This window comes from Crinia signifera, chromosome 2, assembly GCF_055691185.1.
Source record: "Crinia signifera chromosome 2, ASM5569118v1, whole genome shotgun sequence".
NCBI classification, from domain to species: Eukaryota; Metazoa; Chordata; class Amphibia; order Anura; family Myobatrachidae; genus Crinia; species Crinia signifera.
Window position 1 is genome coordinate 245,108,904 of NC_139218.1, and position 25,324 is coordinate 245,134,227.

At 47.5% G+C, this 25,324-nt stretch overlaps 1 protein-coding gene and 1 long non-coding RNA gene across 11 annotated transcripts in view; one reads left to right on the plus strand and one right to left on the minus strand.

Annotated features, from left to right (window-relative positions):
* The window catches only part of LOC146060692 (uncharacterized), a 37,471-nt gene extending 16,573 nt beyond the window's left edge, over positions 1-20,898 (minus strand). Inside the window, exons 1-4 of one of the 2 annotated variants that reach the window (XR_014470462.1) lie at positions 20,740-20,898; positions 14,283-14,435; positions 6,903-7,021; positions 5,213-5,332 (exon numbers count right to left, since the gene is read on the minus strand). This is a non-coding gene — a long non-coding RNA (uncharacterized LOC146060692). Of the gene's footprint in view, positions 1-5,212; positions 5,333-6,898; positions 7,022-14,282; positions 14,436-20,739 lie in introns of both variants that reach the window. The other variant, XR_014470463.1, reaches the window with a different exon arrangement.
* The window catches only part of NF1 (neurofibromin 1), a 234,410-nt gene continuing 229,557 nt past the window's right edge, over positions 20,472-25,324 (plus strand). For all 9 annotated transcript variants that reach the window (XM_083174174.1, XM_083174178.1, XM_083174179.1 and 6 more), the window contains exon 1: positions 20,472-20,672. In XM_083174174.1, coding sequence (XP_083030300.1) covers positions 20,613-20,672 — 60 coding nt within the window. In that variant the 5' untranslated portion in view covers positions 20,472-20,612. The remainder of the gene's footprint in view (positions 20,673-25,324) is intronic.

The following is a 25,324-nucleotide window of genomic DNA, read 5'->3' on the forward strand; positions in this document are numbered from 1 at the left end:
GGCAGGGGGGCACAGCCCATGGGAATGAACACGGGAAATTGCCAGGGCATTTCCTGCCTCAGACCCCATTTACACTGCACTTCAATCCCTGTGTACAGCCCTTTTACACTGAAAATGTATCAGCCCTGTCTTTCCTTTCTGGTGTCATTAGGCTAGTTGGTACGTCATGGCTGTCCTGGCTATTGTCCGTCTGGCTGCAATGCGGTGCAATGGAGGAGGACAGGGCTACTGGGTTGCAGAGTGTCGTGTTCCCAAATGCACTGTAGCATAGGCAGTGTCGGACTGGGGTATAAAGGGCCCACCAGGGAAATGCACTCATAGGGGCCCACAACGAGGGGCGGGTTCATTTTAAGGGGTGTGGCCTCCTGACCAGATAGGTGCGTCTGTCCATGCCTTTCCTGTATCATAATGCCCTTTAACATAATGCCACACACCATAATGCCACACAGCGTAATACCCTTTAACATAATGCCACACACCGTAATGCCCAATACACATAATGCCACACACCATAATGCCAATTACACATTATGTCACACACCGTCAGGGGCGGATCCAGGATAAAATGACAGGGGGGGCACCATGATAAAAGAGGGTTTAGGTGGGGGAGGGGCAGTGTTAGTGGTGCCAGTGTACATGCTAAGAGAGCGGCAGGGAGAGGGTGGGAATGGGATTTAAAATAGGCCCTGGCATTTAAAGTACGCAGGCCCACCATGGTGACAAAAGTGGAGGATGTAGCTGTGCGCTCGCCGAAGGCATGCTCTGGAAAAGGGGGTGTGGCCACTCAAAAGGGGGCATGTCCTTGAGTGTAGTGTACAACACCATATACAACTTCTACACATTATGCAACAAAATAGAAGACCCCAAAATCCACATAATGCCACATGGATTGAGCCAAAATTTACATAACACACGGATTGAGCCAAAATTCCCATAATGCCACATGGATGGTGTCAAAATTCACATAATGCCACATGGAATGAGCCAGAATTCACATAATGCCACACAGATTAAGCCAAAATTCACAATACGCTTCATAAACAGGGACATTGTCCACCAAAGGCGCGCATTAAACATTTACACCATAATGTCCATTACACGTTAAGTTACACGCCATTATGTCCATTATGTATTATGCCAAACACCATAATGCCTATTAAAAATTATGCTACATAAGTGCTGCTTATCTACATGCTCATTGCCAAGGGTTCCATGCGCATTGCCAGAGGTTCCATGCTCGTTGCCATGTGAGATTACATGCTCATTGCCATGGGGGTTTACATGCTCGTGGTAAAAGGGGGACAGCCGCCACCAGGCAGAAGTGATAGCCACTGACAGTGGCAGAGCCTGGCTGTATTCAGAGCACAACAGGTCCCGGCCCCTTTCACACCGGAAAATGCATTCCCAGGTTGGTCCCTTTTTCACCAGCCTAGTCCCTGCATTTTCTGGTGTGAGGGTGAGAGAAACCCCCCCCCTTAACCAGTTATCTCATTTAACCGGCTATATCTTCAGAAGCAACGACCCATTTACATGAGACAAGTCATCATATTAAAGAACTTTTGAGTGGGCTTTGAATGATTTTGGTCCCATGAAACTGGACCGTTTGGTTCCAGAGTAATCTGCCCTCAAAGAACATGAACAGCCATGAAATTAAGTTTCAAAAATAAAAAAAATCGGTTTACATGCAATATCTCTGGAACCGATTGACTGATATGGACCAGCCTGGTATCATATTGAAGGCCCAGCGATTTGGAATTTAACAAGATCAACCACAAGCTTCTGTGATGCCAGAGGGGGAACTGGCAGCCGTCGGAACCAGGTGGGGGTCGGAATTAACGGGTTCCATATTATCCTATGGGGAAAAACGTTACAGCTTTGCAAGGCGATATCTCCGGTTCCCGGGGGGCTAGAGACACGGGGCTGGGCTCGTTGGAAAGCCCTGGTCCTCAGCTACAAAATGAAATGACAGGGGGGCACGTGCCCAGGTGCCCCCCTGAATCCGCCACTGCACACCGTAATACCCAGGGGTGGATCCAGAACGAAATGACAGTGGGGCGGGGGGGCATCCATGACAGTGGGAGAGGTTATGGATTAGACACCTTTTTGATTCCTAAATTTATTCTAAACTATTTACATCACTAAAAGACAGATTTCTCTATTTACTAAGAATCCACCAATTGTTTAAGAATTTAAAAAGAAGATGCTAAAGTTGGGGTCAATCTTGCGGGTTGGTAACACTGCATTGTTACTTATATGGCAGAACCTTTCAGTAGGCAGCTTGTGATTGGCCTTCCCACTTAGTTCATTCTCTTGCAGCGTCACCCAGCGCTGGTTCTCAGCCAGGATGGTCAGATGATGAACCTCCGAGGTCTGAGAAAAATACTGCATGGAGCAGCTGCTGCAGCTCTGGGGTGGGGAAGGGGTGTAGTAACAATAGGTGGTAATGTAGCCTTAATTAACCCTAAAGAAAAATTGTTCAACATCTCAATAGTATATAGTTTATAAATCGTTGAGCATTTCACTCTGCTCAGAGGATCCCTGTCTCTAATAATGTTCCTTCCTATTATTTTATTGTATTCTCATGTGTTACCAGCCTCACCCTTTAACTTCTGTGGCTCACTGCCCTCCTTATTCTCCTCCTCTTTTATACTGTGCACTTTGAGACAAAACCATTCTTCCCAGGGCCGTCTTTACAATAGCCTGGGCCCCATTGCAAAATAATTCACTGCCCCCCCTCCCCCTTTCCATGCAGGCAGCAGGGTCCGGGCAGTGTGGGCTGGGAGCTCAGCTGGTAGCGCTATTTGCCAGGCGGAATCGCTGCTGAATTTGAAAAGACTGGTCGGACGCTGTTTGGCTGAGAGAAATCAGCCAATCAGCGTTCTGCCAGTCTTTTCAAATTCAGCAGCGCTTCCCGCAATGAAAATAGCGCTACAAGGTCCCAATTGCCACTGCCCGGATCCCCACTGCCTGGACAGAGCTGGCCAGACCCTGCTGCAGGGAGCTTGCAGGGGCGGATTGGGAGGTCAAACCAACCCGGGAAATTTATGGAAGCAGCCCTGGAGGCGGGGTCTGCAAAGGGGGTGGAGTCTGTCAAGAGAGGGAGCATCCCTACTAATAGAATCTGATCCAGAGTTGCATGCACTTGCGGCCTTTCTTGTATTTTTTGATGCAGTTGTATATGCAACTTTATGCTGTTACACTGCCATCGTCGGATGCATTATTGAAACTTTCACCAGCCCTATCCAAGGCGCAGATCATTCGTCTCAGTATGGCCTCCAAAGCGAGCAAATCAGCTTCTCTGTAAGCAACCATATTCAGAAACTCACCCATATTACTCCAATAAAATGCCCATACTGTGAATAGCTGACCCCCTGTAACGCCAAGGAAAGCATAAAACATTTATAATACACTTGTTGGTGCTTGCGCCTCAGAAGCTCTGTACGATCACCATAACATTGGCCCCCAAAGAAATAAATAAAAAGCACTGATCCCACAGGAAAAAAACTTGATCCCCAACAGGTAACAAACATACAGAAATCAATACACATTGGTGGCCACAAAAGGGGAAAACACACACCCACAGGAACAAAATAAAAACACATTGGGCTCAAAAATAGCAAAAAATGGGGTGGTAAGTATATGCCACTAGGTTGGCAGTACTGTTTATAGAAGGCCGTGGGGTTGCATGGACCGTATATGTACCTGAGGGCAAGGGTATGTTCAGTAGTGTATTTCCCTGGGGCTGGGGCAGGGATACTGTATATCTAGGAAGGGGGGGTATATTTTGGAGGCCGGGGCTAGATTGGATGGCGGCTATGTGCCAGGGTGCTGTATGGTAAGGCCTGGAGGAAAGCAGGGGGCAGGCTGGAGTAGTGGCAGTGCAGATAAGGGCACAGGCTGAAAGTGGTATTGGTGAGCAGGAAGCAGGCAGGTAGAGGAAGTGCGGATAAGGGGACAGGCTGGGAGTAGTAGTGTGGGAAGCAGCAGACCGTCTGGAGTAGTGGGAGGGGAGTAGTAATATGCTGTGAGGGTGTATAGTTAGAGTTAGGCTGGTCCGGTGCCCTCCATGTAGTGTCCTCTATAGTAGTAGCACACCCCACATATCCATGTATTCCGGCGGCACTCGGCAAATAAAACGCATGGACAGACGCCGATAGACGCCAAAGTTTCAATACTTTATTGTATTTTCGTCAGGGCAGCAATACAAATGTACAAACTCACCATTCTTGTAGTGCTCCCCGGAGGCCCGTTTCCGGCGCCGGGAGGAGGTTTGGTGAAGGGGAGCACTACAAGAATGGTGAGTTTGTACATTTGTATTGCTGCCCTGACGAGAATACAATAAAGTATTGAAACTTTGGCGTCTATCGGCGTCTGTCCATGCGTGTTATTTGCCGAGTGCCGCCGAATACATGGATATATATATATATATATATATACATATACATATACATATACATATACATATACATATACATATACATATACATATACATATACATATACATATACATATACATATACACATACACATACACATACATATACACATACATATACACATACATATACACATACATATACACATACATATACACATACATATACACATACATATACACATACATATACACATACATATACACATACATATACACATACATATACACATACATATACACATACATATACACATACATATACACATACATATACACATACATATACACATACATATACACATACATATACACATACATATACACATACATATACACATACATATACACATACATATACACATACATATACACATACATATACACATACATATACACATACATATATACATACATATATACATACATATATACATACATACATACATATATACATATATACATACATACATACATACATACATACATACATACATACATATATACATATATACATACATATATATATACATACATATATACATACATATATATATATATATATATATATATATATATATATATATATATACACATACAGGCTTGGGACCGGCACTCCTAAATCTACTCACATGTAGCTGCGGGTGCCCTCCCAGGGTAATCATAGACAGTTCTGGATAGAGGTGCGGCTGTACACAGGTTTGGTCAAGCAATGTTTCAATGTCTTTATCATGACATTTTCATCAGGTAACAAGAACACTAGCAAATAGACATACCTTTATACACCCGTGTTGAGACGCCGCCATCTGCGTCCCGGATCCCCAGGGCGCATGAGGACTGAGGTCATCATTCAGCATCATGGCATCTGACGCTGCGTGCCACCATCACCATAACAACTATACAACAATCAAAACAATTGCCATAAGCAAAAAACATCTAAAAACCAGCTTAATTGTCACCTCTAATTAGTAGCGCTATCAAACTACCATATAAATATGTAAATATCCGTGTCCAATATGACACAATCACATCGTGGGCGGGATGTTGTAACATCCGCGCCCATTATCGCTGGCTACCGCATTTTTAATAACGGCATATGCTATAACATATGCCGTTATTCATGCAAGGGACAGCTCTTGCAGTAAGAGCTGTCCCTTGCGATGCGGTGCCGGCGCTGGACTTCCGGGTCTGTGACCCGGGAGTCCATCTGCGCATGCGCAGACCCCGGCGCCGGCCGCAGGGCACGCTGGGAGGGATCCGTGACGGATCCCTCAAACAGCGCTGCGGTAAGAAGCCCATAGGCTTCTGCAGGGATTCGCCAGCTTTAGCTGGCGATTCCCTCCGCAGCGCTGACACTGCGGAGGCGCCATATAGCATATAGAGATGCGGTAGAAACCCCGAAAACGGGGTTTTTACCGCATTTCTGCTATATAGCATCCCGCCCCATGTATACCAATGCACATGCTGTCCCCACTCATATGGGTGCTATAGGAGATTATCAGACATGAATTACCTAAAAGGATAAATTATTTCCGAGTCATGCCAGTGATTCTCATTCAAACCTTTGGGGGAAATAGTCTCCAAACGGTGACTCCATCGCGTCTTGCACTGTAATAGTTTGAGACCACGATTACCCCCTCTCATATTGGCTGGTACATGATCTATCATGCGGTACTTTAAGGACGGTAATGTATGTCGTATAGTGACATAATGCTTAGGGACAGGGAGCTCATTTTTGCCACCAGCTAGGGCTATATATTTAATATAATTTTAAAAGCAATTTAACAGGCTTAAGTAAAACCACACAAAATAAATGTAGGACAACATATAAAGTAAAAATCGGAGCCGGACAAGACCCCAGAGCGCTGGACCGGACATCAAACTCTGCATTCTGGAGCTTGTAGTGTCTGGTCCGGACCATACAGGGAGGCTTTATTCTCTCTTTCCTCCTCTCCCTGGTGACAGGTGTCACATGCAGGACAGGACACCCCCGGACCGGACATTACAAGCTCCGGAATTACAGAAATTGATTAATGGCGTTCTAAGGTCCTGCCTGGTTCTGGTTTTTACCCAATATATATATATATATATATATATATATATATATATATATATATATTCTGCCCCACGAACAATCACACGTGCTAGCCACAGAGATAGAGGCAGCATTGTTACTACGCTTTGTGCCACTGCCCAGGTGCGGCGACCAGCAGATGCAGACTCAGAATATCAGCGCAGGGAGAGCGCTGAGTGGCTAGAGCCGGCTCTGCTCAGGAGTCAAGCAGCCACAGTTAGGGGGTGACAGCCCCGGGTGGGAGATTGGGGGGTGAGGGGGGGGGGAGATATGGAGGGGGGGAGGGTATGGGTGAACAGATACTAGCTTAATGTGCAGCATGAGCAGGGGGAAAGTATGCTATAATGTGTGGCTCTGGTTAAAAAAAGAAAATTGGAAACACACTTACACACCTCACTGTAGAAAACCAGGGTATGAAGGGTTAACCTTTCAGTGTTGTCCAGGACTCCAGCTCCGTGCATCAGCATGTAGACGGGGGAGGGCTTAGTAACGGAGTGCAGGGGAAGAGTGCCTTCACGTATAAGAGAAGTAGGAACAGATCAGAAGAACATGGGGGTTTATTCTAGTTCATTCATTCTGACAAAATCCTTCTTAGATGGACAAAACCATGTGCACTGCAGGGGGGCAGATGTAACATGTGCAGATAGAATTAGATTTGGGTGAGTTATTTTGTTTCTGTGCAGGGAAAATACTGACTGCATGATTTTACACTGCAATATAGATCTCACTTTGAAGAAAAACCCCACCCAAATCTAATTCTCTCTGCACAAGTTACATCTGCCCCACCCGCAGTGCACATGGTTTTGTCCATCTAAGAAGGATTTTGTCAGAAAGAATGGACTAGAATAACCCCCATAGTTAGGGGATTACAGTGCCACTGCCAGCCTGTGCGGATGGAGATACAGGCTGAGCGTGCACTGTGCACAGAAACCCCAGGCTGTGACTGTGCTGCTGGGAGGGAGGGACAGGACATGAGCTGCTGGACGGAGGGGCTTCAGTCTGCCAGTGCTGCTGCCTGTCACGTAGTATGACCGGCGCAATGGCAGACAGCAGCAGCGCACAGTAGCAGGGTAGAGAGCAGGGAGAGCGCATCTACAGCCTCCCTGCAGCGCATCCTCTGCCCAGACATGTCAAAACTCCGTCCTGCGCTGCCTGCTCTGCTAGGGAAGGGATTACTACTTGAGCACACCGGCCACACTAGAGCCGCGGGAGGAGCTGAGTGTTGTCGCGCATGCGCAACAGCTCTCCCACGGCCATCTTGAAAGCTGTCAAATCTACACCCGGCCGCGGCCATTTTTGTTTTGGGCAGGACGCTGCGGCCGCGGTCGGGCAGTCCGCAGCCCAGCCAGGAAGGAGAGCGGCCGGTTCTGGTCTCTTATGGACCGGCCCACCGGGAAATGGCCCGGTTTCCCGGTGGGCCAATCCGCCCCTGGGAGCTTGTAGTGCTATTTGCCAGGCGGCGGGCGGGAAGCGCTGCTGAATTTGAAAAGACTGGCCAGATGCTGATTGGCTGAATACTCCCAGTCAACCAGCGTACGGCCAGTCCTTTCAAATTCAGCAGCGCTTACTTCCCGCCTCGCAACATCATATACTTCAAGAGCTACATGTGCACTGCAATAAATTTTGGCAAAGACACACATTACATTTTAGTAATAAAAAACAGACCCGAAGGGTGACATTCTATGGACTGCGATTTGCGTTTTTTGGCGTTAATTAGACCAGAAAATGGCGATATCGCATTTTTCCATTAAATCGCTAATTTAATGGGATGCGCTAAGGGACTGAAATCACATATTATGTGCGTTAAGGTATGCTGAGTAAAAGTGCGAGATTAATTCGCATTTTTATCGCATCCAGATGTTTTCGTACAGAAAAGTATACAAGTCGCTTATTTAATGCAATGCGCATTTGCACATCGCACTTTTTTGGTGCCTAATTATCGCACTTATTTCAGACCAGGGTCTGTTTGGCGAATTAGCCCGAACCCTGCACAGATCTCAATGTTCTGTGCAGGGTTCTGCTGTAAAAAATAAAACAAAGGGTTAAAAAAAAAAAAAAACGAGCGCGGGGTCCCCCGCCCGAGCATAACCAGCCCCGGACTCATTGAGCCGGTGCTGGTGACATAAAATCAGGGTCCCCGACAAATAGGGGTCCCCTTGATTTCATGAAACCAGCACCAGGCTCAAGGTCCGGCACTGGTTCCCAAAATACGGGGGACAAAATGACTAGGGGTCCCCCGTATTTTAAGAACCAGCACCGGACACAACCAGCCAGCAGGGTAATGCCACAGCCGGGGGAAACTTATTACATAAGCTCCCGCGGCCAAAGCATTAACCCCCTGGCTGGTCAGCATGGGCAGGGGTCCTGGGGAAGTGGGGACCCCAGAGATGTTTCCTCCTCGGCGTCTCTGCACAGAATGATTTCTGGCCAATCAGGAGCCGAGAAAGTCGGCTCCTGATTGGCCAGAAATCATTCTGAATACAGACGCCGAGGAAGTAACATCTCTGCGCATCTAGAGCAGAGATGTTTCCTCATCGGCGTCTCTAGTTAGATAGGCTCAATGAGTCCGGGGCTGGTTATGCTCGGGCAAGGGGACCCCGCGCTCTTTTTTTTTTTTTTTTTGAACTTTGCGCTGTCCTGCAAACGTGCGATTTTCAGACATGAAAATCGCACATTTTCAGGACTAAAGACAGCGCACCACTTCGCCGCAAATCGCCCCTCTTCGCACTTTTCAGCCTCCAATGCGCATCACATTAAATAAGGGAATTTTGACTGAAAAGTGCGAATTGAAAAAAGGCGATTTGCGGCGATGTGGTGCGCGAAAAAAACATGCGCATTTAGCGCAAAGCATAGAATGTCACCCAAATTGTCTTATGGGCTACTTCTAAAATGTCTCCACATGCCCCTCAGAACTTCTACACCTTGTAAATCAGTAGAGGCTGGATCACCCTCACTATAGAAAGGAAGCCTCCAGCTCCTTACCCATACTTCTGGTTGCCAGCTCCGGCCTCCCGGCATGGGCGGATTGGCCCACTGGGAAACCGGGCCGTTTCCCGGTGGGCCGGCACATTTTGGAGGCTGGCGGGCCGCCTACCCTCCCTGGGTGGGCTGCGGCACCATCTACGTGGCCGGCCGCGGCTGTGCCCAAAGTTAAAATGTCCGCGAAAGGAGCTGTGTGCGCCTGCGCACCAGTCCTCTCGCGGCCATTTTAACTTTGGGCACAGCCGAGGATGGCCGCGGCCATCTTTAATAAGAGCGCTTTGCTGCCCTGAGTCAGGATAAGGGCTCCAGGAGTCAGTATGCCCGGCCCCGGAACCCACTCTCTGAAAGGACCCAGCATCAGTCACATATTTACAGCTGCACTATGGCTGTGATGAGTGCAGCCTGCAGCCCTGTGACTGGAGTCACAAGCAGGCTGCACAGAAGAGCATGCAGGGTCCAGCTGAAATGTACTGGTAGGAGGAGATATATGTATGTGTATATATATATATATATATATATATATATATAGACACAGTGTGTGTATATGTATATTGTGTGTGTGTGTATATATATATATATGTAAAAAAAAAATGACAGTTTTATTAAAATGATCATAAAACCACTTTCAAAAAAAGAGACAAACAATTGCTTGTACCATAAAAAAGAACGCTGTGGGCTGGGTACCACAAGGCTTTTGTATATATAACACGACCCGGCAAACTCCTACCAGCCGTCCGGAGCACTATCGCCAACCAGGATCACCCACTGGGAACACCGATGGTGAGAACAGCGTGTCGTTGGAAGCCGTAGGAACAGAGGCGTGCAGGGGAGCCGGGTACACACACAGCAGACATCACAGGCCTCACCCTAACTAGTTTCGTAGTAAAACTTCGTCAGAGGGCGTCTATATATATATCTTGGTGGGGGTGGTCCGACACTCCGCTGTGTATGCGTTGTGCTCCGGTGCCTGCAGCTAGTTTTGAATAGAAGCTGTGTGGGTTACTGCGACACAAAGTGGAGACAGGCAGTTGCTTAGAAAAGTTAATTTATTGTGGAACATCACGCATCTTGGCGTCCAACGTTTCGGGGTCCCGTGTGCCCCGTTTCCGTGAAAATGGGGCACACAGGACCCCGAAACGTTGGACGCCGAGATGCGTGTTGTTCCACAATAAATTAACTTTTCTAAGCAACTGCCAGTCTCCGCTTTGTGCCGCGGTAACCCACACAGCTTCTATTCAAAACTAGCTGCAGGCACCGGAGCACAACGCATACACAGCGGAGTGTCGGACCACCCCCACCAAGATAGGTCATAGTGCACCCAATTGGGCCTAGATGCACTGCTTTTCTTGCGCTTCTGGTCGTTCACTTTGGTGAACTGCTTCCGTAGGGATTTCAATTTATTCACAACCTGCTGTTGCGTGCGATGGATACCTCTGGATTTCAGTAACTCAGCAATATTGTAATACATTTGCCGGATCAGATTCCCGGGGAACAGTACCCGCGTTGTTATTTTTTTTTCAGTCCATTTACACCGTGCCCCACCCCAGACTGGAGCGGCAATATCCCGGGTCCAACCTCTGGTGTAAAAGGGGTATAAGCAAAATATGTTTCAGGGCTCCTGGGGGCTCTAACAAACTTACCTAAATATATAATTCCATGACAAATGTAACCTAGATGGAAATGCATCCAATAGGTGGAGCCAACAGAAACAGAATTCACTGATTACAAAAGCACTGGGATATGCTGAAGAGCAGAGCAGCAGAGCTGAGTGAGGTGACACTGGTCCATGTTCTAGACTGGGCAAGCAACAACGTTGAAGTAGTGGCAAGTAAAAGGCGTCCAGAGCCCACTTAGCCCTTTTTGCCACTCTCTAAAAAGTTGCAAGATATGCTTCTATGTCATTGACATTTTCTGGAGCATCCAACTTTCTGGTACATATTAGTCCCGTATAACCTGGGATAACTCCTCCGGTAAGAGCAGAGATGTAGCATAGAGCCATGGCACCCAGAGCAAGCTTATGTAAAGGCAGGGGGTAAAAAAAAAAATCATCGGTGCAGAGGAAATAAATTAGATTCCTGGATTCAATGATTGTTACCACAATACATATAAAAAATGCCACATTAATTTATTGCCTCCAAGGCCAGAAAACAAACAAACAAACAAACAAACAAACAAAAAAAGCCACTCTACAGATGACGGACCTCACCTGCTGGACTGTCACAGATGGCTACATAGCTAATCACAAGAGACCAGCCTCCAGAAAGTGCCTTCCTCCAGAGTCCAGACCAAGCCAGAGGTTTGAAGCTTGGTCCCATGCAGGGGCGAATTTAGGGGGTCAGGCCACCCCTAGGCACAACATTTCTGTGCCCCCCCCCCCCCCCCGCCCTATTTTAATGTAATCATATATGTATATACATTGTTATTTATATATTTCATTAAAATTTAACTGTGGCCCACCTTAATATTTTTTTAAGCACTCTGGACTGCTCACTGTACGGAGGACCTGGAGGGAGGGAGGCACTTATTAGTACAGTGATTAGCACAGTGTCTCTGTCAGTCTCTCTCCGGCTCACACACTGTGACTGACTGAGCTCAGGGAGGATCTGCGTGCCGCTCAGCTGCTGGATACACAGCAATAGACTGTGTGTGTGTAGAGTAGCCAATTGGCGGGAGCCGGCAGCAGTGAGCCTGAGCCATTTCCGGACGCGCAGGGGGACCGTCGGACCCAGCCACTAAGCGGTGATGTAATGTGCATGGCAGAGTGGGTGGGCAGCGGCGGGTGACGAGCGGCGCTGCAGTCGACATATGATAATTCATGTCTGCGGCGGTGGCGCTCGTCACTCGGCGCTGCCCACCTGCTCTGCCATGCTGCTATTTAACAGAATGTCAGCCTGCCTGCCGCCCTTAATTGGTGCCGCCCTGAGGCCGGTGCCTCACGGGCCTAGGCACAAATCCGTCCCTGGTCCCATGACCTACCTCCCTTTGTCCCACAGCACCTTATCATCATCTTAAGCCCTCATTACCTCAGCATCTCAGCCCCTCAACACTATCCTCAGTTCCTTATTACAGATGGAACAGCTCTCGTTAGAGCAGCTCCCGTCACAATGATCGCCAGCCTGCATTGTGCTGCAGAATGGGACGCACAAGCGAGTGAGACGCTCATGCGTCGCCGGCCCACCAACCTCCGCAAGCGCTTGCCAGCTAGTGAAATCTGGCTAGTGAAGTGATCGGCAGTAACAAGGGCAGCTCCATCTGTACCTTCCCCAGTCCCTCATCATCTTCCTCAGTCACATCCCCATCACTATCCTCAGCCACATTCCCATTATCTTCCTCAGCCACAGCCCCATCAACTTCCTCAGCTACAGAACCATCCTCATCCACAGTCCCATCATTTTATTTAGCCACAACCTCTATCACTTTCCTCAACTACATCACGGTCCTCAGCCCCCAGGCACATTACCATCCACAGCCATTAGCCCTCACCTTCATCAGCCATAACCGAGTAACCTTCCTCAGCCCCCAGCTCCATCACTTTCTTCATCTCCACCTTCCAACACTGTCTGCCTCAGCTCAGATTGAACAACATGTGGAGACATGACATGGGATGTCACTCTGCATGGCTCCCTCTGAAGTTTTCAGTGCATGGAGCTTGTGCACCTCGAGATTTGCCCTTGCTACACCCCTGCGTAAGAATCTTGTGTTTTCCTAAACCTCTGTGGCCCATAGCACCAGGGCTCATATTGCACAGTCACCACATTCTCGAGAGCTCATAATACTTCCTCCATGTTGGAGAAACTGCCCCTGTCACCCCACTGCAGGAAGGAGAGCAGTGCATTATCACATAAGGGTCATAGGAAACAGACTGGAATTTTAGCCTGTACGCTTCTGGATAAAGGCCAAACCAGTTAGCTACAGCAGTCTTCAATCGGTCATAATCTTTTCCACCTTCCAGATAGAGGGCAGTATATGCATATGCAACTTGGCCATCCCCTCTTAGCAGAGGGGCAATCTGTAAGGCCCAGTAGTCCTTCAGACACGCATGCAAGGTAGCAACCCTCAAAGCAGCGGCGTAGCTTTGTTTGGGGCGCCCCCCGCCGTTAATGGGGGGGGGGCGCCCTCCCCGCCCGTCCGGCCCCCTCCCCCCATTGCCGCATGCTTACCTGTCCACGCGTCCCGGCTCCCCTCCTGGCTTCAATAAATTCTATGCAGACGGACCACGATAAAATGGCCGCCCCCATACCGCAGACAGTTTCAGAGAACAGTCTGCTTTATGGGGTGGCCATTTTATCGTGGTCCGTCTCCATAGCATTGATTGAAGCCAGGAGGGGAGCCGGGACGCGCGGACAGGTAAGCATGCGGGGATGGGGGGGGGGCGGGGGGATTACTATAGCACCGCAACCCCCCCGGCGCCCCCATATGCACAGCGCCCGCGACCGTGGGGGCTGCGGTGCTATAGTTACGCCACTGCCTCAAAGATTGTAAGAAAGGACTTCATGTTGTATGAGGGCTGCATTTTGGGGAGCACTGGAGCATTCACTGCTGCTTGCTGCAGTTTAAAGAAGTCCTGCATCTGTTGCATAATGGCCTCCATAGTCACCTGTTCGGGATCATCTGCACAGGATTTACTTATCTCACCTCTGACACCACAAGTTAGTGGGTAAGTTCCAGATGACCAATGTGAGGCAGAGGTATTGCAATCAAGTAAGCTATTTCCAGCTGACAGGCATAGCCACTGTAATAGCTTCTTACAAAGGATACATCAACAGTTCAAATATAACAGTTCAGCTTACTTGAAGGTAGAGTATTCACAGCAATTTCAGTGTGCAGATTCCACCAGGACAGAGGGGTAGAGGTAGGGCCAGTTCCGGTATTCTAGCACCCTGAGCGAGAGATTTTGAAGTGCCCCCTCCAGAAAAAAAACAGCTCACCACATCAACTTTGCCCTAGGGTTACAGAAATAACACCATCAACACCAGTGGTGTATACAAAGAATAAGTAATCTCACACACACACAGTCACTGTGCCAACATGCTGCCACATAGGTGGGCACTCAGCCAATCAGCGGCCGCCCAGTCCTTTGAATGGGATTTCTTTCTATTCTCACGCCGCGCACCCGGTCTCTCTGCATCTGCGGTCCCCGCTCCTGACCCCTGCCGCAGCGCCGCTACATCTGAAGAGGCTGAGGCTCTCCCAGTGCAAAATACAGATTACAGCCTGCACCCACAGGTACCCAGGACCGGACCCCGCCCCCAGCCTGCTCCTGTCACTCCCCCGGCCGGTCCCCACTCCCATCTTGCCGCTCCCCCCCCCCCCCCCCCCCCCAGCCTGCAGCTCCCCGGATTTTTCATGTGATAAATCGCAACCGATTTATCACATGTAAAATATGGCACATCAAGTACCAAATGTTATCAAGCTCCCCCGGGGAGCTGCGGGGGAAGCTCAGGGTAAATCGGCGCTGACTTGTCCTTAGGACAAGTCGCCCTAGTGTATGGGGGCCTTAACTCTGTTAATCCCTCCAGAGATAAACGGCACCTGCAGAGCTAAGGCTTCACCAATAATAACCATGTTTGAAGGGACGAATTAAGTCCACCCCAACTCCGATGCCACCTGGACAAGGTGCTCGCCGTCTCCAGAGTGGACAAGAGGATTACTAACTGAAACCCTTAAAAAGGGAAACAAAACAATAATGTGACACAACTGTCCTCCTCGGGAGGGGGGGGGGGAGTCTGAGTACCCAAACCCCCCCCCCAGGAGAGTCTACAGGCACTAGGCTGAAAGCTGAGGGTCCCCTCTTTCCAAGGGTATTTTAAAAATCGGCCCTTGGGAACCGGAGATACAGTATCTGACTTCAAAGCAGTGGTCCCCATCCAAGCCTGTTAATTGCTCTTCCCAGTCAGATATTTCAGGTTTTGTCTGACTTAGAGTTTTTCTGAGGGTATATTACAAAATCTGGGACTCTCCCCCTTTGATGGACACTAGTAGCTTGTCTCTACTGTTCCCAGAACCAGCGATATCAGCCTTCCAGCAGCTGGTTACTGCTCCAGCTCCACACACCTGGTATGTAGTTTTATATACTCATTGGCAGATTGCTCTGCCTCCTGAACTCTGATCCCCTAGTCCCCAATACCATTTGGTAGGAGGGATTCTCTAGCTTTTAATTCCATTAAAATCTAAGAAATCTATTTCCGGGAACTGGAGATATCTGCAGTGAAGCAAGCTGTCCTCCCACCAGAAGATTATGAATAATAAGCCCAATCCACTATACACCCCTCCTCTGCATTTTAAACATCCTCTACCATCCTGGAAGTTATGTATCAGGGCCCCTTCATTCATCCCAATGCCCCATTCTCCCACTCCATCTCCCACCATCTGTGCAGTAAAGGGGTAATTAGTGGAAATTACTGATCCAGGACCCACATGCTGAGCGGTTGATATAATACCCCCTAGCACCGCGGGACAACAAAGCTTCCCCCTCCCCTACCGCTGGAGGATCGGTAGGGGCCCCAATACATTGCTATGCCCAGAGGTCTACACTGCTGTTGACGCCCCTGTATATATATATTGAAAGGAAGGAAATCATATAATTGTAAAACACACTGTACCCCCAGAAATTGATGATATATCCTGCTAGTTCGGTACACATAGAAGAAAACTAAATAAAGCAGCGCACAGTTTTGAGTCTGAATAATTTTTTTTTTTAAATAGATTGGATGTTCTTTTACAGAAAGTTTAATCACATAAATATCAATTAAAATGTAATAGTGTACTTAAAGCATAAAAAAGTTCTAATAAATACATTCATGTACACCCCTAGTGGTCTGGCGAATTGCCGGAGAGTCTGTTCCTATTACACCCCCGAGGATAGACAGTTGGCGAATCAATAGTTACCACCCTTTGTAGGGTATGTGAGTCCTGCAGAGATGGAACAGCAACTAATCGACTGGGGCATCATGCAGGGAAGTGTGTTATACACAAGGGACTGACGCACTGCGTCAGGTCTTTGTACACACACAGCCAGGCAGTATATAGAATAGATAGATTATATATGCAATTAAATGAAATTCGTGGGGGTAATAGATGGTCGCTCTGCCGAGACATAGCCGGGCATGCATATGGATTCATATGCATGCCCGGCTGTGTCTCTGCAGCACGACCGTCCATTACCCCCAAGAATTTGATTTTTACCCCATTTGGGATAATTTACCCCTGTTCCCTGACCAATGCCATATTGGCCTTTGCTGCTGCTCCCTGACATTGAGCACTGCTGCCAAATATATTATCAATGAGCATCCCCAATTCTTTCTCCATTCATGATTCCCCTACATTTAATTCCATTTAATTTATAGATTACATGCTTGTTTTTTATCCCTAAATGCTTTACCTTACAGTTATCTATGTTGAACCTCATCTCCTACTTTGCTTCCCATTCCTCCAGTCAGTGGCGTAACTATGAATTGGGCGCCCCCCCCCGCCGTTAATGGGCCCCCCCCCCCGCCGCACCTCCCTCCCCCGTCGCACCCCCCTCCCCCGTCCGCAGCCTTACCTGTCTTGCTGGTCCCAGCTCCCTTGTTGGCTTTATTCTTCTGCTATGGAGACGGACCAACACAAAATGTCCGCCCCCATACAGCAGACAGTTTCAGAGAACAGGGGACGGACATTTTATTGTGGTCCGTCTCACTAGCAGAAGAATGACTGTCAACCACTGAAGACAGGTAAGGCTGCGGGCGGCGGTTGGGCGGGCGATGGACGGGCGGCGGGTAAGCGGCAGATGGGAAGGGGGCTAACTATAGCACCGCAGCTCCCCAGCGCCCCCACATGCACAGCGCCCCCCCTGGGACCATGGGGGCTGCGGTGCTATAGTTACGCCACTGCCTCCAGTTTATTTAAGTCTCTAAGTAGACTCTCGTTTTACACAGCTTAGTATCATCTGCAAAAATGGGAACTTTTATATAAAGCATCCACATGATGTTACAAAGGATTTAGTTGTGAAGTCACAGAATACCAGGCAATTATATGGTACTTGTGAAGTATCACGGCTCCCACGACCTTCATCGTATGCTGATCGTATGCTAAAAAATCACATCGCATCGCATACGATCAAATCGAATGCGAAGCGATGCGATGCGATCGCACCCGATTTTGCACTGAAATGCATCAAAATGCATTGAAATGTGTATTAAACTTGTGAAATGCCCCCAAATGCCATTTTTCATAGTGCACCACCCCCACTATCAACGTCAACCCGAAGCGTGGCGAGCGCGGCGAGCCCGCGAGGGGCGGCGGTAAGCGTCCTAAGACCTTTTCATACCCCCACTATCCACGTTGGCGTGGAGTCGAGAATAGAAAGTGTGGCGAGCGCAGCGAGCCACCGAGCCCAAAGCGTGGCGAGCGCAGCGAGCCCCGCAAGGGGACGCGGATACCTTCACAGCTATACGCGTCCCCTCGCGGGCTTCACAGGTATCCGCATCCCCTCGCGGGGCGCGCTGCGCTCACCACGCTTCGGGCTCGGTGGCTCGCATTTGGGGGCATTTCACAAGTTTAATACACATTTCAATGTATTTTGATGCATTTCAGTGCAAAATCGGGTGCCATCGCATCGCATCGGATGCCATCATATGGCATCCGATGCGATTGCATACGATTTTTGAGCAAAAATGCTCAAAAATCGGTAAAAATCGTATCGCATCGTATGCAATCATATGCCACTACATATGGCATACGATGCCATACGACGGGAGCCGTGATACTCCACAAGTACCAATTATATTTAGATAAAAATTAACCGAGCAAATTCAACCCAAGTTATAAGAAGGGTTAAGTGTAAATTGGTCAAACCTGGGATCAAATTTCTGGGTCCGACCCCTCTTAGCGATGTGAAAGCGGTATTACTTATAGTTATTCATTGCTGCAAGTACTGAAAATAACCATCATTATTATATATAGATGAAGGGCCTTATTCAGACCTGTTTGCTAAGCTGCGTATAATGGCAGCCTAGCAAACAGGTAAGTGCTGCCCACTGCCCTGCCGAACGCCCCCCGCCGCCCGAATCCCCTCGCTAGCATGCAAGGGGATGTGTGCGCTAACCCATCCTCTCGCAGCAGCAACAAGGGCAAAAAAATTATTTGATCGTCACTCACCGTCTAATGATTTTTTTCCCCCGGATCTCAGATAAAGTTCAGTCTAGATTAACTTTTATCTTGGCCAGAGATGGCCGAATTCGGGGTGGGCACTGACATCATGTGATGTCAGCAGTCTGTCCTAAGCAGGCATCGACCCACCTGCATGTGAAGAGGAATGCCCAGTGATTTATAGTTACACCCATAAAACACTGAGCACTCCCCTGCTGCCGCCCTCTGCCCACCCCCTTCCCTCCCCTCACAGTACGAATGCCTTGGTGAGCGCGATAATCGGCCAAGGTGTTCACACAGGGGGTTTGCACATGTGCATATTCGCTCATGCGCAGACCCCCACCGTCGAAAACAGGGCCGAATTCAGACCCACCTGAACGGGTCTGAATCGGCCACTAATTGTACATTCACTAAAACTACTCTTAAGACCAAGGTGTAGATCATGCTCCAGGCACCTGGTTGGGCTGGGGTTGCCAAATGCAATGATTACTTCTGTTTTTTCACAGCTTTAAATAGATTGCTGGAACCATACGCCAGAGGAACAAACAGAGCAAAAATGGTGTGAGCACTGACTGGAGCATACCAACTGCTATGCACTTCTGGCCCCAGTCTGTCTTTACACAGTGGCGTAGCAATAGCCCCCGCAGATCCAGTGGTGGGATGAAGGTGTTGGGTGGCTTGTTGGTGCTGGGGGTCTCCAAGTGCTACTGCTACAATTAAAACTTCCCTAACACTGCTCCCACTGTCAGTACTGCCTCAACTCTAACTCACCTAATGCTACCCCAACACTACTCCCTCTCCAAATATTGCCCCAAGACTTTCCCTCCCCCCTTCAACAGAGAGGGTCTGAAGCTGCAGGAGGTACACCTGGCAAAAAGCTGCTTGAGGGACACAGAAGGAGAGCTGCTGAAGTGACAGAGGCAGAGATGTTTGTAGGGCACTACTGTGGGCATTATGTGTATAAGGTGAACTACTATTGAATGCATTATGCTTATATGGGGAACTACATGGCATATCATGTATAATGGGTACCACTCTGTAGCATAACTTGAATAAGGGGCACTACTGTGTATCGTAAAGAGAATAAGGGGCAGTACTATGTGGTGTAATATGAATCAGGAGCACTAGCAGCTCCAGAGTTGGGGCTGCAGCACAATTCAAAAGGGGGAGCAACGACAACTGTAATGCTAATAAGATTGTTGGGGTTACTATCCTGTGACCACACTACCAGAGATCAGTGTCCCTTAATAAAGAATGGGAGGTAGGGCTCAAACTTGACGAAAATCTTGGCACTGGCCCTGGCTCCACCTAATGGGCGGTAGGGCGGGGGAGGGGAGATTGGTGGTAGGGGAAATTAATTCCACCACCTCTCCATGAAATAATGCTAGGTCCACCCACCATATCACTGAAATGTTTTTAAAAATGACTATCTAAAAGGAGAGCATAAAGTTTACAAAATAAATAAGTACAACAACAAGGACTTGCAAGCATCCTGTAATTCCTTCATTTTCAGAAAGGTTAATTTGGTTCTTGCGACTGTGTGAATTCATAATCAGGAACCACACACATGCTGTTTTAGTCAGGGAAGTGGTTAATACATTCCATGAGCCAATGTGTCCAGCCCCATCCCACAGACCACGCCCCCTCACCCCTGCCGCCCGCCCCTTGCCTCCAGTGGCTTTTGCGCATGCGTGCCTTCACTCCAGCAGTCGCGGGGCCGAGCTGAGTGATCCCACTTCCGGTTTGGTGTCATGGCGTCTTTGCGGTGATGGCCGAGGGGAGAGCGCGATAGCGGGGAGGAGGAGAGGAGGGGGCGGCGGCGGGAGGTGGAGGAGGCGGTGGTGGCGGCGGCGGAGGTAGGGGCGGAGGAGGGGAGAAGCGGAGGAGGTGGAAGTAGCAGCTGTTACGGTTACTGTCATCATCATCATCTTCCCTCTGGCGGCCTGTGATCCCCGGGAAGCGGAGAAAGGGGGAGACCCCGGGCCGGGGCGATGGCGGCTCACAAGCCGGTAGAATGGGTGCAGGCCGTGGTGAACCGCTTCGAGGAGCAGGTAAATGGCAGCTTGGGTACCGGGGGAAGGGAGGAGGAGGAGGAAGGGAGTGTTGCTATGGAGGAACCTGGTGATGATGGATAATGAGGGTCCGGGGCTCTCTATACACAATCCCTCATCAGCCCACTCCGGGCTTCGGTCCCTGCTCTGCCGTTCTGATGTCCATCAGTTAGGGCTCCTTGCACTGTCCTGAGCATGTACCAGCATCTATGTATGTGTGATGTCATTATGGGCGCCCAGGTAGGCAATGGCTGTAATACTTCTGTGCCCTCTCTGCCAGTAGCCTGAGAGCTGCAGATGGAATATGTGGCTTATTACTAGTTGTTACACTGTGTCAGTGCATGGTTAGCCATGCCAGTCCCTGTCATGACAGTCTTGTTTTGTTATACTATACTTGTTACATATAGTTGCACGTACTCTCATGTTACACATGTATTTATATAGTTAATTAAATTAGTTTCTATGTCATGTTCTTTATTTACATTGGCAGCCTAAATATATTGATTTTTTTTCCCTTTATTTTTGTTTGAATAAACATTTTATTGCTGTATGTAGTTTCCTTTTGACATACCTGTTCCATTAGCCATCATATCATCCCTAAGTTTCCAAATGTAGGGGATAAAATACAAAATGTTTTAGTCCTCTAAATGGATTAGGTATCACTTGAAGAATATCACATTTAAGCATAGAGAGATGGTTATATCCAGTAACTAGGGACCTTATTCTGGTTGATTTGCAAGGCTGAGTATTCCACCAGATGCCACCCTGCAAATGCCGATACGCACACCCCTCCTTGCATGCCGCATTCGTATGCATATGCACATGCGCAGAAATGTAGCTGGGCATACGCAATGCATTTCTCCCCGTGCGGTCCTTGCGAATGGACCAGAATAATCCCCTAAGTGTATGAATGTTGCATTCAGGGTAAAATAGGTTTTATTTGCGTAGGTAGCATAACTTTTCTTCATGTTTTACATATACTGTTATTTCTGCATACTGTATGAGTGCACCCATGTTATCAACGAGTGTAGTTTCATTGAGGCAAAAGCATTTTGTATCTTTATATTCAGTAATAAGTTTTCCATTCATTTTGTGAAAGGTCTAGTTGGAAAATGGGTGCTATTTTAAATATCACAATAAGACAGTACTGAAATTACATTTATTGAGAGAGGTATAGTAGATTTGAAAGGCTGTTATTGTGGTGTCTCAGTATACTTCTTTTCATTGTATCTAAATATTCTGGTATGAAGCAGTGAGACTTTAGCTAACATTTGCTGTGGTTATAATTGGGTACATCTATGAAGTCTGAGTTTATTATTGGTCTCTTGGGCAGATTTGGAAGCTCTTGGATCAGCAATGGCTAACCTCCACACTCTAGCTGTTGTTGAACTACACATCCCAGCATGCCCTGCTACAGTTTTACTATTTGGCATGCTAAAACTGATGCAGAGCATGCTGGGATATGTAGTTCAACAACAGCTGGAGTGTGAAGTTTACCCATCACTGTCTTGGGTTAAACTTGCTAAGAATGAAGGGATTGATGGTACACAACTGGGCAGGCACTTTTAGTTGAACTACTAGTTTAGTTGAGCTGTCAGTCACCATTGGCTGCTGGTGTATGGGCAGTTAGAGGATCATCCGTACACACAGCACAATGCACCAATACATCTTTAGCTATAGCAGGCATTGGCTGTGTTGCACAGGCTATGCAATATGTCTGATCACTATTGTTCATAGATATATAGCTACGTACACACTGGCCGATAGTCCAGTGGCATCGACCGCTCAATTAAAGGCCAATATATTGGCCAGTGGGTAACCAGCAAAACAGTGCTGCACGAACAGCTGATTCCAATCTGTTATAAAAGCTCTGTGTGATCACTTTTTAACCAGTTTATAGCTAGTGCACCTTTAAAAATTTGTGCAGCTTCTCTTTCCTGCCTGGGATTTCGAGCTCTGCTGTAGTGCCTAGCACACTGATCTGTATCTCAATACAGACAAGATTGTGACACCCCACGCAGGAAGATGGAACTGCACAGGTTTTCAAAGGTGCAGGGTGTTAGAAAGAACACCAATTAGCTATGATGATATCATGATTCCTATAATAAGCATCTATAGCAGTGCCAATGACAGTCACACACGGGTGACCTGTCTTTTTAGATGAGTGATGTGCTTCTGCACCCATCGCGGGTGTCCTGCTGGAACACATGCAATGCTGTGTGCTGAGCAGTGCTTTGCCTATTTTTAATTGGAAAAGCCCCATGATCTAGGGAAGGCCAGTCCAAGCACTGGCTTTCCCTTTGGGTGATAGCGATGCGTCAGACTGCACATTGCTTTTGCTATGGGATACACACACGGAGCGACCATGCTCTGTTTCTAAGCTATCCTGTCGTATTGCTTAGATGTATTGCCCCTTAACTTCCTCTGCAGGTTAGTCCAAGCTAATTTCTGCTACATGGGTAATATGTTTTTATTAATTTAACGGGATGCGGTCAAAATAGAGACGCCGGAATCCCGACCGCCGCAATGCCGGTACTTTGTCCCTCTATGGGTGTCCACGACACCCTTAGAGACACCCCTACATAAACAGGCATTATGTAAGGGGTGACAAAGCCTCATGCATCTTACCCAGGAAAATCAGTACTTTTTGTATCGACTGGTTGAAAAGCATGAGGATCTGTGAAATACTTGCTCATCCACGTGCTTTCAGCTAAATTGCGTAAATGTTCCATTGGTTTTAGTAATTTTTTGCACATTTTTAGAAAATAGCCGCTTTTGATTAGTAATGGGTCAAAATAGTCAGTCTCGGATACCCAAAGAAAAAAAAAAACTGTATGAAATGCAGCCGGCCGATCACCCTATTCTATGTTCGGATTCCCCCAAACAGCGAGGCTCGCGGCTAATGCAGGGAGCCCATGGCATCTAGCTGCGAGTCTTGCTGTTTCTGTGGCTGCATACGCCAATTCCCTCTAGCTCCAAAAACGGAGCGAAGGGGAATTGGCGTATGCGGGGGGGGGGGGGTCAGTTCAATACTAAGTGTCTTGTCCTGATTTTTCAGCTAGCCGTTCGCTAATGCCTTTTCTGCTTATACACATTTGAATTCTGTATCCACTGAAATAGTAAAAAATGGACAAAAGTTTGCAATGGAAGACATTGCTATGAAACATATACTAGAATTTGTTTATTTTTCCTGTGCACAAATGTGTTGGGACCATATACTGTGCTCTATACAATGACAATGCATTAATATTGTACATTTACTGTATGTCATGCTTCAATAAAGAAAAATATTAATAAAAAAATTTGACGAAAACAGTAATTCTCAGATCCACTGTGCCAATTCCTCCCCAACCCCCCACCACCAACAGTCTCCTCAAAATCAGCACATGGATTGAATAGGTCGGAAAATTGTCACAGGGATTGAGTATCTTGAGTTTACATTCGACCAGAAATTTACTATTGACTACCCCCTCTAATATAATCTTAAGAAATAAATCAACTTACTAAATAAGGAATAGATTCATTTTTATCCAAAATCTACTTACCATAGGTAAATGGACAACACTTACAAGAGCTATTTTATGTGAAACAACATTAACCACTTTGGTGGTATGCACTGCTACATCGGACTGTCCCGGAAAATTCCAGTATGTAGGTGTGCACCAGTGGTGCCTCCAGCGGTGCACCGCTGGAGCACCAACTTTAGGCCTCTCCCCTGTCGTTGCTCCGATCTGGCTATTTTTGACCTCCCCTGCAGCTTGCCCCCCTACCATTTGCTGCAGTGAGCAGGTGCCAGCGGCAAGCCCCACTCGAGAAAGTTTGGGGCTGTTTGTGTACCCAAGTCCCCCTGAACATCCCATCTGGTCATTGCTGTGACTGGCAATGGGGGCAGCAGCAAGGGAACCTGCTCTGGTAGGTTTGTCCTGCCCCACAAGACACCCACCACTCAAGGGCTTAAACACCTGGGCCACATGGATTAATTAATGAATTCTATAAAAACTTTCAGGAACAGTTGCTTCCAAACTTTTGAAGCAGGCACAATAATGGGAAACTTCCTCATGGAAATGCTATAAGTACGTCTCGTAACAATCGCCAAGGAGGGTGAAGATTTAACGGGCCCAAGGGTGAAGGGATCTTGGCTTTTTATGCTTCCCCCTCAAGCACATGTGTATTGAATTTTATCTAATTTTAAAATTCCCATTACGAATGGTATATGTCCATTGTCACCGATCATGTTATGTTTTTTTTTTATCAATGGAACCATTAGCAGAAACTATGTTAATCATATCTTTATAGGAGGAACTTGGTAAAGCGCAAAACTTTGTTTTTTTATTATCAACCTGGGAACATTTTTATACACCCTTTTAGACGCCCCAGACAGATATGCTAAGGTGTCTTCTTATAAATGAAATAGTACTAAAACGAAAGTACTCCATATAAATATAAAACCTCAAATTATTAAAATCAAAATATAAATTAAAACATTAAATATCTGTGTTTAGATCTATCTGTACTCCCCAATCAGCAGAATGGGGATGTGGGGCACTCGCCACAACACAGCTTGATAAGAAGTGTGTTGTTACTCACAAAGTCAATAATTGTCCACAAGTAGGTATCGAATAGTAAAAAAGTATAAAGACAATTTATTTGTA